General features: G+C 35.6%; 2 protein-coding genes and 1 long non-coding RNA gene across 6 annotated transcripts; 2 read left to right on the forward strand and 1 right to left on the reverse strand.

Annotated features, from left to right (window-relative positions):
* Positions 1 to 331: 331 nt before the first annotated feature.
* Positions 332 to 2250, forward strand: LOC110714725 (crocetin glucosyltransferase, chloroplastic-like). Its single transcript, XM_021893261.1, has one exon. The coding sequence runs from the start codon at positions 505 to 507 to the stop codon at positions 1954 to 1956; it is 1452 nt and encodes a 483-aa protein (XP_021748953.1). The 5' UTR covers positions 332 to 504; the 3' UTR covers positions 1957 to 2250.
* A 552-nt stretch (positions 2251 to 2802) lies between these two features.
* On the reverse strand, positions 2803 to 6113 carry LOC110714779 (F-box/LRR-repeat protein At4g14103-like). 3 transcript variants are annotated; one of them, XR_002510155.1, is made up of 3 exons: positions 5927 to 6113; positions 3761 to 5347; positions 2806 to 3500 (listed from the first exon to the last, which is right to left on the reverse strand). XR_002510155.1 is itself a non-coding variant. In XM_021893329.1 (2 exons), exon 2 carries the CDS (start codon positions 5324 to 5326, stop codon positions 4292 to 4294), a length of 1035 nt encoding a protein of 344 aa, XP_021749021.1. In that variant the 5' UTR covers positions 5327 to 5347; positions 5927 to 6113; the 3' UTR covers positions 2803 to 4291. The 3 variants fall into 3 exon arrangements, 1 of the variants encoding a protein (XP_021749021.1); XM_021893329.1 differs by having other exon boundaries at positions 2803 to 5347; XR_002510156.1 differs by lacking the exon at positions 5927 to 6113 and having other exon boundaries at positions 3761 to 5899.
* A 1751-nt stretch (positions 6114 to 7864) lies between these two features.
* LOC110714941 lies at positions 7865 to 11480 on the forward strand. Of its 2 annotated transcripts, none has more exons than XR_002510177.1 (3): positions 7865 to 9346; positions 9668 to 10400; positions 10513 to 11480. It is a non-coding gene; the product is annotated as an uncharacterized LOC110714941 (long non-coding RNA). The 2 variants fall into 2 exon arrangements; XR_002510176.1 differs by having other exon boundaries at positions 7865 to 9965; positions 10052 to 10400; positions 10513 to 11479.
* The last annotated feature ends 1779 nt before the right edge of the window (positions 11481 to 13259 follow it).

Raw genomic sequence — 13259 nt, forward strand, 5'->3', positions numbered from 1 at the left:
AATAATAAGGCAAAATGTTTAATAATAATAATAATAATTCCAATCAATTTTATGTTGTATACTTGCTGTCAGCCACTCATCAAATAATATTTTATACATATAAATTTTTTTTGACATAGTTTTATACATATAATTATAATAACATACTCAGGCGACTAGCGACTAGCAAATTGCAAAATAAATCCAATTTGCCAACCCTAAACATATCAATCATTTTACAATTACTTAATTCTGATAATTTGCCAACCCTTTTGATTTTTCGTCACCACAAACGTCACTAGTCCAAGCATGTGCCTAATCACTATATGTCTATATGTATATATATATACCACAAACTATAACTATCTACATCACATGCCAACAAAGTAACACATTCACTTACACTACAAACATTTTCCCAATCTCCAAGATTAGAGCACCACAACAAATTCATAACCTCAAATTTTTTACACCTTCCAACTTTACTTGCCAACCCAAAAATTTGTACACCACGTACCGCCTTATATGGAGCAACAAAGGCCTCACTTCCTCCTAGTCACCTTCCCGGCGCAAGGCCACATCAACCCCGCCCTTCAGTTCGCTAAGCGACTCTTAAGGGCCGGGGCTGATGTCACCTTTGCCACCGCTGCCTCTGCCCACAAATGTCTTAAAAAGGCTACGATCCCTGATGGTATGACCTTGACTACTTTTTCTGACGGGTATGATGATGGTTTTAAGGCTAGTGACGGAGATGTCACAAATTATATGTCAACATTCCGCCAACGTGGGGTTGAGACCCTGTCGACACTCTTTGATAAGAGTGTCGCCGAGGGTAAACCAATTACATGCTTGATGTACACACTCCTCCTACCTTGGGCCGCTGAGGTAGCACGTATGTTTCACGTGCCATCCGCGCTCCTTTGGATTCAACCTGCCACAGTTTTTAATATCTACTACTATTATTTTAATGGGTATAATGAGGCTATAAATGAATGTGAGAAAGACCCCTCATGGTCATTAGAATTACCAAACATGCCATTGAAGCTCAAAGCACGTGACCTCCCTTCATTCCTTCTCCCTTCCAACCCTTCCCTTTACACTTTCGCCCTCCCTACGTTCCAAGAGCAAATACAACAATTAGAGATTGAGGATAAACCAATAATCCTAGTTAATACCTTTGAAGCTTTAGAAGTTCATGCTTTAAAAGCTATTGAGAGGTTCACCTTAATTCCTATCGGCCCTATCCTTCCCTCCGCCTTCTTGAATGGAAAGGACCCTTCCGACAAATCCTTTGGAGGGGACCTCTTCCAACAATCTAAGGAGGCGGATTACATGGAATGGCTAAACTCACAAGGAAAAAATTCTAAGGTGGTCTATGTGTCGTTTGGAAGCATCTCAGTGCTATCCAAGCCACAGATGGAGGAGTTAGCCAAAGCCCTAATACAGACCCACAGGCCATTCCTGTGGGTCATTAGGGAGAAGGCGAGTCAAGAAACAAATGAAGAAGATAATAAAGAAGAAGACGAGTTGAGTTGCATGGAGGAGCTTAAACAACAAGGGTTAATAGTCCCATGGTGCTCCCAAGTGGAGGTGCTATCCCACCCCTCAGTAGGGTGCTTTGTGACACATTGTGGGTGGAACTCGACTTTAGAGAGCCTAACATCAGGCGTACCCATGGTAGGGTTTCCACAATGGACGGATCAAACAACGAATGCTAAATTGTTGGAGGATTTATGGAAGACCGGGGTAAGGGTTAATGTGAGTAAAGACGAAGAAGGTGGTGTATTAGTTAAGAGTGATGAGATTAAGAGGTGTTTGGAGGAGGTTATGGAGAGTGAAGAGATTAAGGAGAATGCTAAGAAATGGAGAGAATTGGCGGTCGAAGCGGCCAACGAGGGTGGATCGTCTGATAAAAACTTGAAGGATTTCATGGAAGAGTTGTTTAGTAATGTTAAAAGCAAAAAGATTCATGAATAATTAATAGTACGTCATATAATTATTGCATTATACTACGTATGTTTCATTATCATTTGTTAGCTTTTAATTAGTCCTTTATTACTAGATTAGTGATTTGAAGGAGTACCTAGCGGATTATTAGCAAAATAGTCCACATAAATATTATACTATTTGTTTATTATGGAGTACTAATTTAATGTGCTTATTATGTGCTAGCTCGCTGGTCTTTTGTATGTTGAAATGTTGAATGATGATAAATACTTGGTATCTAAGTCCACTAGTTGGATGTTCCGAATAGATCCATCGTAATGACAATTGATGAATTAAAATACTACTCCCCGCGTCCCTAAATTACATTTCTTTTTTCAACATTTATTCCTCACATAATAGAGCAAAACAGGAATGAAATTTAGGGACCAATGAAGTAGTTTTAATTACATATGTTTAATATGATTATATATGTAGCCGTTTTTTTTAAAAAAAAAATGAATGTATGATTAATATCAATAACTAGTTGGCCTACAATTATTTTATTATTTCTTTTATATATATGTGCAAATTAGGCAAAAGATAACAAACGCAATAGTAAATTAGTAAGTATCATTAGTTTATTATGGCATGAGACAGAGTAGTCTATTCCAAACAAAGTAGGACTAATATAGTACAAATTTGAAGATAAGAATCACTTGTATGTGAATGTGAATGAATATTCGAATACCGTCAATTTATAGTGTTGGATGCAATTATTATTAATCGGTAACTCTTAAGATCTCATCGATAATAGACTAAGGTAGTACTGTAATTTTTAACCCTTGTATTGGTTGGCTATATGTTGCTTTAAAGGTTTCCGTTCCCTTCCTCTGTAATGACTCAAATGTGATAAACCCGCAGATATGACAGTTGTAGTATAATATCCTTCTTACTACATATAATAATAATAATAATAAAAGACTCAATACACAATCGTCTAAGGTTAAAAATTTAAATCTTATAATAAAAGTAGAATACATACCAAAAATTAAATTAAAATTACAAAATATATAAGTATGTCTTCACTAGAGAAGTTGAATTAAATTATTTGCATACATATAAGTATAGGGGGCGGGTACATCCATTCCCGCCCCCATCACCCATGGCGGGTATGGTATTCCTCCATCTCCAGCCAGTTACCCACCAAACCTGGACCTATTTTGAGGCGATCTCCTATGAAGCTGTACTGTCTCCTCTCTGCTTGGATAGAACAGAATTGAACATGTAGCTGAGGCCCTTGGTAGACTCTGTAATGTACTTTCGAGTTCCATATTATGTTCTTCAGCAACATGTCCCTTCGTTATGATCAATTCCTCCAACACAAAAGCATGTCTAAACAAAAACTGGATCAAATTCACTTCCCGCTCCGCCCCATAGTAGTAATCAATCACAATTCTTTTAAGATGATATCTGCAACATGAAGGAATCACTGCTAGAGTTTTATTAAAAAACACTTGTTCCTTGAGTATCTTCTCGTCAGGAAAAGGAAACGTTACTCTACCTTGTCCACCCACATATGAATATGATATTAATCCCTGCAAAGTTGATCCCAATCAAAATCAACATCAACAACTTTACGCCACATTTAAATTGAATATATTCTTCTTCTTCACCATGAATGCCTTAATCCCATAAGTAGGGTCGGTTACATGAACCAAAATGAGGACTTCCCAGAAGGTCACTATCCATCCTAGTACTATTCTCGATCAATGTGGTTCATGCCATGGGATGTGACAAGTGAACTTATTTTATGTATGTAAAATTAATACACAAGTGAAGTAAGTCACAGACTAACCTTAGGAAAAACAAGAGTTTCTAAGACCGGTGAACGATTGAGAAATGCCAAAACGACTTTATCCCAGCAGTTATGATAAGAATAAGCCAGCTCTAGATATTTCAAATTATGAAACAGTGGCAGCTTATCCTCTATACCATCAACATTTAGCTCCTTCAACCAAAGGTGCAATAAGTCAATCTCACATTACATAATATAAAATACATACTACATATTGTTTTTATATACTACCTCCTTTTGCAAATGAAATTTAATACTTGTAAAGAAATTTTTTTAAGTTCATGAGATCTTGTGCAAGATTACTAATGAGGCGATAAAAAAAATGGAGGGAGTATATAAATAAATGAGAAATCAGGGAGCAAAACGAGGATGCCCCAATTTCTCAGGTGAGAAGCAAATTTTGTTTCTCACATAACATTTTCGTAAATAAACCAACAACTTTATTCAATTGTGGAGCCCACAATAATGAAAAAGTTGTTGATTTATTCACGAAAATGCCATTATGAGAAACAGGGAATTTCCCGAGCAAAACTAGAAATTTAAACAAACCTGTGCCCAAATGCCGTGCAAAGATAAATGGTGAACATTATCGAGAGCTTTGATAAGGCTAAGCAATACTTGAAGATCTTCAACTTGACCTAATGTCACAGTTGCGAAGGCTATTTCTGCTTCTACCAGCCGACTCATATTTGTAATAGAAAGTCGTTTAGGTAGATTATCATAATAACCAAGGTACTCCAAATTAGGAGTATTGATAAGCACAAAATCAGTGTTGCTAAATTCATCAACAAGTTTATATATTTCTAAATGCAACCTCCGGAGAGAAGACGAAGAAATACGTGTGTAGTTGACATGATTCCAATTTGCTACAACTTTGAGATCTTCAAGTATAGGGCAGCTTGAAACCAACCTTGGCAACAAGCCATCCTCGTTAATGAGAGTGGCATAGAGGTGTAGTAATTTCAAGTTTGGAAGACGAAAGGAAGGCATGGTGCAAACTTGATCAAGACCGAGGTTGACATCAAGTTTGAGCACCTCCAACGTCTCACACAAGAAGATAGCTGGTGGAAGCTGACCCGGTTCCCTGACATGAATTCGGAGATCAAGTTGTTTGAGGCCAATACGGGTTATAGCAAAAGAGATCCACGGCTTGGTGTTCAAGTCCGGAAAACAGTCTTTCTCACATCCAAAAACTTTATGTTTGGTGCGACCCAAGTATGTGGTGGCGTAGTCCTTGCCTAGATGAAGTCTAAAGCTGGTGAGATACCGAGACTGATGCGCACGCAGAACAGTCTCAACAAAAGATACAAAACTAGGGAAACGATGGATTGCATATGGATGTTGCAAACAATTCGAGACAGGTGAATCACTCAAGTCTAGGGTCGTAATCCATGGAAATGCACGTTTAATAGTACTAGACAATGAGCAAGTAGCAACAGCATCCTTGGTAGGAAGCAAAGAAAGTATCCGAATTAACAATTCATTAGGCAAACTGGATAGCCTATCTAACATTAGGCTATCATCTTGTAAGGTAGTAGTAGCACATGGTTTCAACCCGAAATCCATAGACTTGAAATCAAATTATCCCTGCTTTATCAATCCATGATGAACAAGTTAATTGGGGACAAAGGCAGTCATACAACAAGTATTTTACGGAACAAGTTTTATATATGTCAAATCGTTGCAAATAATATGTAACCGATACAGTATAATGTAAGAAAAGTTGCATGCTTATACAGAATAAAGTTACCTTCTTTACAATAAGTTTATACAATAAAGAGTAATCCTGATGTAATCATATTATTGTTTTTAAGAACTTTTATTATCCCATTAAAAAACATCTGTTAATTGACAACATAATTCATAACTAAATTTGGGTCAAAACCAGGGAAAGGAGGTCTAATTTCAGAGTTAATCCTAACATTAAAGGCTTGTGCAGTACATTAGCAACCGAATTTGATTCAACCTTAAAATAATTTTAGGGATATTTGTTTCAATAATCAAGTTAGTTTTCTGGTAAAATAATAATAATGTAATCGCTGATTATAATCTTTCATAATCTTAGTATTTAGAACCAATAATTCAGATTTTTGGAAATTAAATTAGTTAATTAGACCAAAATAAACCCTAGATTGTGAAATTGATATGATGATGATAACAATTTACCTCAGAAGCTGCTTCAACGGAGGATACGAGTATTAGAGATTAAGCTGCTTCGATGAAGAACGTGGAGAGAAAGAGAACCCAAATAAAAGCCTTAACCCGCCACTATTTAGTATTTATTCAACCGATTTATCCTTTAGACTAGTCCTGATTTGGGCTCAATTCTATTTGCTATGTTCCAAACTTCCAATCCCTCCCAATTTTTATTATGAACTTACAGGGTTCGAACCCGTTGTCCTTCTTATTAAGTACTGTCCTAATTATCATTACATTAACAAGAATAACAACTAATTGGTTGACCTCCCACAGTTATAAATAGATTAGATCCGTATAATAAAGTACATTGTATATGATCCCTATAAATTTTCTTAAACTTAGTGAACACCCTATTGTTGTAATTAATATGAAACGAAGAGAGTATTTATAAAAAGTTTAATTAAGGGTGACAAGAAAGAGAAATGATAAAATATTTAAGAAATTGGATTTAGTGGGTGAGAATAATTATAAAATAATAAATGAGTTATTTTTAAATATAAAATTGTTCCAATATAAAATTGCACGATTATAAAAATAGCAATTTGGGGCAACACCCAGATTATTCACTATCACTAAAAGAATCTATCAATCAATCAATCAATAACTATATACTAAAAGACACACCAATAATGACACGTGTCATTCTCTGGTGTGTCCCTTAGTTTTTTTTTATTTTTTTTTACTGTATTTAAGGAAACAAATATTAAATAAAAATAAAGTATAAAAACCTATACATAAATAAAAGATTTGATGTATTCTTGACAACTATATAAACTTATGTAAAAGGAAAACCAAAAAAAAAAAAAAATCAAACTTAGCTTTAACATAATTTTTGCCAATTATAGTGTCATATACTTCAATAATAGCATTTTTTTTATTTAATATCTTTATAAAATAATACATTATATTTAGAAGCTTCAAGAAAGTAACTAGAATATAAAAATTACTTAAAATAAAATATTTGATAAATCCTTCCACAAAAATATTAACAACGGCAGAGTATAAATTATAGGAAAAAAAACGAAATCTTATATTTGACATATTGAGTGTAATGTACTACTCCGTATTTTTTTACAACACCAATTTACTTTCTAAAAAAAAAATAGAAATATATTTACGGGTTAAATACATACTTCCTCCGTTCTTTTTTACTTGACCCGCTTTGACTTTTACACTATTCACCACTCCTCCTTTGACCGTGTTTTGTGAATAATAATTAAAGAAAAACATATTCATGTAAGATATTTTTAAATTCGTTTCAACAAGTACTATCATAATATATAACTTTTATAATTTTAACTTATCGAGAATTAAAGTTATTGATCGTTAAAATTTTGCATTGGTAAGCGTGATAAAAGAAACAGGTTAAGTAAAAAAGAACAGAGGAAGTAGTACATAGCTTTAAAAAATTCATTTGGTTAATAAGCAAAAAAAAATGATATTAATATGTTGGTTAAATATACAAATATATATAGGTCAGGTTTTGTCAAATGTGTATATTAAAATACCTGTATGGCTAATGAGCTCTTTCATAATAAATACATCATACTATTTTAGACAAATTTATATTTTTTGAAAAACAAATGTATGTTTAATTAAATTATACAGTAATATTTATTTAAAAAAAAAGAAAAATTAAATTATAGTATTTAGGTTTTTTTTTTTTAAAAACAAATTCATTTTAGTATTTTTTGTTTTTGTTAACAAATGTATATTTTTTTATTAAATATTATTTTATTGAATAATTATTTAAATTACCGTGTATGACACGGGATCTAATCTAGTTTTCAAACAAAAAGAGTACTCCATAAATCTAATCCATTAAAAATAGAGGTTAACTCTAGGAAGTCATCATGGACTATATATCCAGTATCCACGAGACCACGACATTACCGTAATAGCTGCGGCCCAAAATCACAAATAAAATTATAACCCAAAATTATTTTCTACAACTATGAACTCGCGCCATTTTTCGGCAATGGCGGATTGAAACATTGAATCTACTGATTACATAATCTCAAATCTTTACTTTTAGCATACAAATTTATACTTCATCAAAAATGGCGATCTTTCCAATTTCTATGAAGAATTTATCATCAAAACCAGCAATTTTAGGAGAGAGAAAGAGAGTTGAAGAAACTGCAAAGATGAGGGTACGACATTACAATGGTTGGAGTATTCGCCAGAATTCTTACAGAAAATCAGTGAATAACTATGGAATTACATGAAATTTCTCCAAGTTTGAGGGATTTTCTTATTTTTGGTGAGGTGATTTAAGGTTTTGCTTTGCCTATTACATGTTCGACGAAATGCCTCTGAGAATAGGGTGGAGCTTCTCAAGTATTAATTTTGAACCATACTTGGGTTTTTCATAAGAAATTTGTTGTAATTAGTAATTCTTCTTGTGATAGTTATGATTTGCTGTCCAAGGGGCTGCATCAAGGTGGGAAAGTGACGAGCTTCGAAGCTTCGAGGGTGAAGGAAAGGTGGTATTTGATGGTATTAATCATGATTCAAAGTGATGTGACATTCTGAAATAATTGGGAGAATCATATAGTATTGATAACATCATAACAAGGAAGAGCAATCCTCATCATTGATGATTGTTCATATTGTGGGGGTTGGCCAAGGTAATGGGAAATGGCTGGTGGTTGATGCATTTTCTAGGCAGCTTTACATGGTTATTCAAAGAACGCAATGCTTGGGTTTCAGGTTTCGGGTTTACGAGTGAAACGAAGATGTGCAATTATGGGAAAAAAGGGTTAACTACTAGGGAGACAATGTTATTTGTGGATATCAATTTTTGTTTTAGTGCCTCAATATTGCGAATTTCACATGGTTTTCTTGATCAGCATAAATGTGATTATGTAGATGATATAGACAGTATTTTGTTCGAGAAGTCAGATGTTGGCACTGGTTGGCACGAACAGCGGATTGATCTTTTTTTGATACGAAGACTTCTTGAGCTAGCTTATGGTATCATGTCTCTCTTTCAATCTGATTTGGTTTATATAATTTTCATCTGGGGGAACTTGTTAGTGATTTCAAATTGTGGTATAATAGCCTTAGGTTTCGCAAACTGATCAGGGTGCCACAAATATGGTCATACTGGTCGAATGAGATTGACAATTCTAGCATAATATGTAGCCAAACTTGTAGAACCAGCCTACTCGTCAGGGTAGGTGCAAAAGGATGTGCAGTGTCTTCTAAAGAGAGATTTGGAGGTGATTTATGTCTGAAAAGGCTCTGTATTAGACAGACGTGAAGTTGTTCGAGGATGTACTTGGAGTCTTGGAGTAATGTGAGGTTAGAAAGTGGTTAAGGGCCAGAGAGATGGCTGCTCTGGATCGGAGGGAGATTTTGGCGAGCCAGAATAATTTTAAGACGGTAAGATAATAAATTTAACGGAACCATTGTTGTTGCAACTTAAGAGCAGAAGTCAATCTTTTTGTTATTGCTCCATCAGCTGCTGTTTAGAAAATAAGAAGATCGTGTATAGTTGTGGCTTTGCATACAATGAAACTCCAAGAGTCATAGACTTATAAAGAAGCTTTAATCTTTATATCCTAATTATACATGTTCTATTCTGTTGCACAAGCTTAAAGAATCCTGTCTGATGTATTGTTGAATGGTTACTTAAATTGCCTTGTAAATAAATGAATTAGAAGCCACAGTTCTTGATTTTACACCCTTTTTTTTTTTTTGAAGTTAAGGATGCAATACTTAAGTTAAAGTTCGGTTACAATCAAAGATCACTGGGACATCACCAGTCAAAGTAGTACTAGAGTTTACATTACAAAAGTTCATGTCTCTCTCAAAAGCTACAAGACAAGTATCTGGTGGATTAGACAAAATACAACATTCATTCAGGCGATCCAGATTGCTCCTAGCATCCTTTGCAAGCACATCAGCTACTGCATTGCTCTCTCGCTTCTCAAAGCGCATATCCACATGGAGGTCCATCCTTAGGTCCCTGCAATTTAGTAACATCGATGGAGCATTAGAGGTACAGTCATTCGATAAAATATCATCAATTGCTCGTTTAGCATCAGAGCAGAGGATTGTATTTGTCCAGTTTCTGGTCTTAATCAGATTCAACCCCAGATGGATAGCTTTCAATTCGGCATCATAACTTGAGGCTAGAAAACCTCTCCAGTTTAGCCCATCAATCCAGGCACCCAGAGAATTTCTACACACTACAGCGCAGCCAGCTTCTTTTGTGGAGATTAGAAACGATGCATCACAGTTTACTTTGAAGAAATTTGAAGGAGGGGGAGACCAGTGTACAGGAGAGGGCTTCGGACTTTCAGAGCTTCACTTTGAAGAAAAGAAAAACTCTGAAGCAGCCCATTTACACTGAGAGATTGCTGAAGAAATTGGGGTGTTTGAATTTGAGAAGTACCAAGCATTACGCCTCAACCAAATATGCCACATAGCAAAGGTGAACACAACATATATTGCATACAGAGCTTCTTTTTAACCAAAAAAAAAAAGGAAGTTATTTTTATATATTGCATGTTGATTTATTTAACAAATTCATGATGACTATGCAGAATTGCAGATTGTGTCATCATGAACAACTAGGCTGGACCGTGCTTGGAGATAGACAAATCAATCAGTTCGCATCGTCGTTGTGGTGAGTGTGTTTATTGTAAGATTGGTCACAATGCTTCGCAACACATTGATTTTTAGTTATATCTAGATAAAACCCTGTTCTTTTGTTCTTAGTATTTTTTTTTTTTGTTTGCTTGCTTGTTTGTTAGTTATGTCTACCTATGCTCGTTCTTTCCAATTTCCATTATATGTCTTTAATTAACTTTGATATCTGTCAGTTTTGTAGTCAAGATCTCTATTTTTTTTCCTTTTTTTTTTTTTTTTTTTTTGAATTGGATACTAGAATAATGAGGAAATAATGTCCAATCCCCAGGAGTTGCAAACTTTTGTATTCTTACCTGCCTAAGCGTGCAGAATTGCGTCCCATGGAAGGTTAGCTGCTAGCTTGATTGGTGACTAAGTAGTATACATCTTAGGCAAGCGTTTAGTAATGTAGTTTACACTATCTATAGCTTAGATATTGAAAGGGAAAAAAGGACCAGAGAGATGGTGAGCTGAGAGAGTGCCTTGGGATCATTTATATAAAGCCCCATACAGTACGGCTTATTACTTCAGATGATAACTACATGCTGGGATAGTATATTGTTACTAACAAAAATATGTTGACTTGCTGTTAGTGTGAATTAAAGACGAGCCTTGTACCTGAAGAGATGTTTGGGCTTGGATCAAATGCTGTTGTGATGTGTATACTTGAGGCCTCAGTCAGTATTCCAACACACTATATAAAACTGGTAATGAGTCTGTGTCTAACGTCTAGGCAATGATGTAAAGCTAAGAAACAGATCAAAGATGTGATAGGGTATTAGGATGGGCTCAGTATTTTCCGTCTGCCTGAATTCTGCAGTCCTACTAGTAACCGTGGCTTTTAGATCATAGTTTAGGAGCAGAAAACATCCATTATGTGCCTGGTCCATGGGTATTGTATTGCTTATTAGGTTTTATTTTGAGTGTCAGGAGCCATCCAAATGAGCAAGAATAGCCTTGGGTACGTGATAATACATTCTCGTAGGCTGGACTAGGAAGTCATCGGTATGTGTTATTCATTATTGTATGCTGTTTATAAAATCTTCTAAAGGTATATTGTGCCCCGCCTAATTTGCTATAATGACCAGGCAATGTAAAGTCCCGTTCTACACGGTTTAATAATTGTAAGGACTAGCTTACTGATCAATCACAACAGCTTTATTTATGGTCAAGTCTTTAGTGTTCTTTGAGGGGCAAGTTGCTCCAAGTACATAGCTAGTTAGCTACATATGTAAGAGATTTGCAATGCTTAGAATTTTGTATTTTTGGTCTCGCCGTCTTGGATACTTCCCAAAACTTTACCAATACAGGGAAATATAACTACCCAATCAATAGCAGTCGACCTATTAATTCTACTCAGTTACCAAGTCAACCCCATGCTTCTGTGTGTTAAATAAGTAGCAATGGACGTTTAAAACACGTACTTTCTGGGTTACTTGACTTACTTCTCCGATTATATCCTCTTAATATCAGAATTGTAGAGAAAATTTACAAAGCATTACATTAATTACATGTACGAAAAAAATGGGTGCTCAAGCTCAACAGTTTATAGCATTAGTACTAGTGTTTATTTTGAATCTCAACACCTTATACTGTTTAAATAGTCCGTTATTCCCCTACAAAGAAAGCCAACCCAGCTACTACGAAGTGCTCGAAGCCATACAGCCCACACCGTCAATCAAATGCATGACAAACGAGGCCACTTGTGAGGCTATAGCAGGTTATGTTACACAGAGTAAAACTACACTGGGCCATATCGAATCCTTGTTTCAGGTGAAGAGCCTGAGCTCCCTCTTGCAGACTAACTTCCTGCCTCCTTCTACCCCTCGGAATTTTCTGATTTATGGAGGTCAGACGGTAAGGATCCCATTCCCTTGTCACTGTAAGAACGGAACAAGCCTCTCTGATGGCCTTCCTGTCCACACTGTTACCAAGGCTGAGAATGGTAAGGGCCTAGAATATCTGAAAGTGATATGATCGTCGGATCATTTCATTAGCTGTGTAAATATTATATACAAATTACAATAGCAATCTAATGCTATAATTACGGTAACAAACTAGGAAAGGATTAATCCTAAATATACACTTAACTAATATAAACAAGAGATATATACAAGAATATATTTGCATATATTCTAACACACCCCCGCAGTCGTAGCGAGATAGTCACGGACGCTAAGACTGGCACGGAAATCATCAAATAAAACCCGGGGAAGTCCCTTCGTAAAAATATCTGCAATCTGATACTGAGAGGGAACATGTAAAACTCGTACCTCGCCCTTTGCGACCTTCTCACGGACAAAATGGATGTCCATCTCAATGTGTTTCGTGCGTTGGTGCTGCACGGGATTACCAGAAAGATAGATGGCACTCACATTGTCACAATACACAATAGTTGCTGTTCGAATAGGAAAATAGAGCTCGAGCAACAAATTTCTGATCCAACAAGAATCAGATACCACATTAGCAACCCCACGATATTCTGCCTCTGCACTAGATTTAGATAATGTAGGTTGCCGTTTTGAAGACCAGGAAATCAAATTATCCCCTAAGAAAACACAATAACCTGAAGTAGATCGCCTGGTGTCGGGGCATCCCCCCCAATCCGCATCAGTATAAGCAACAAGTTTAGTAATGGAGGACTTATACAGATGCAAACCAT

This window comes from Chenopodium quinoa, unplaced genomic scaffold, assembly GCF_001683475.1.
Source record: "Chenopodium quinoa cultivar QQ74 unplaced genomic scaffold, ASM168347v1, whole genome shotgun sequence".
Taxonomy (NCBI): domain Eukaryota; kingdom Viridiplantae; phylum Streptophyta; class Magnoliopsida; order Caryophyllales; family Amaranthaceae; genus Chenopodium; species Chenopodium quinoa.

Excerpts from the sequence above, each read along its gene's own strand:
- LOC110714725 (XM_021893261.1), top strand. The coding sequence starts at position 505 with ATGGAGCAACAAAGGCCTCACTTCCTCCTAGTCACCTTCCCGGCGCAA.
- LOC110714779 (XM_021893329.1), bottom strand. The coding sequence starts at position 5,326 with ATGGATTTCGGGTTGAAACCATGTGCTACTACTACCTTACAAGATGAT.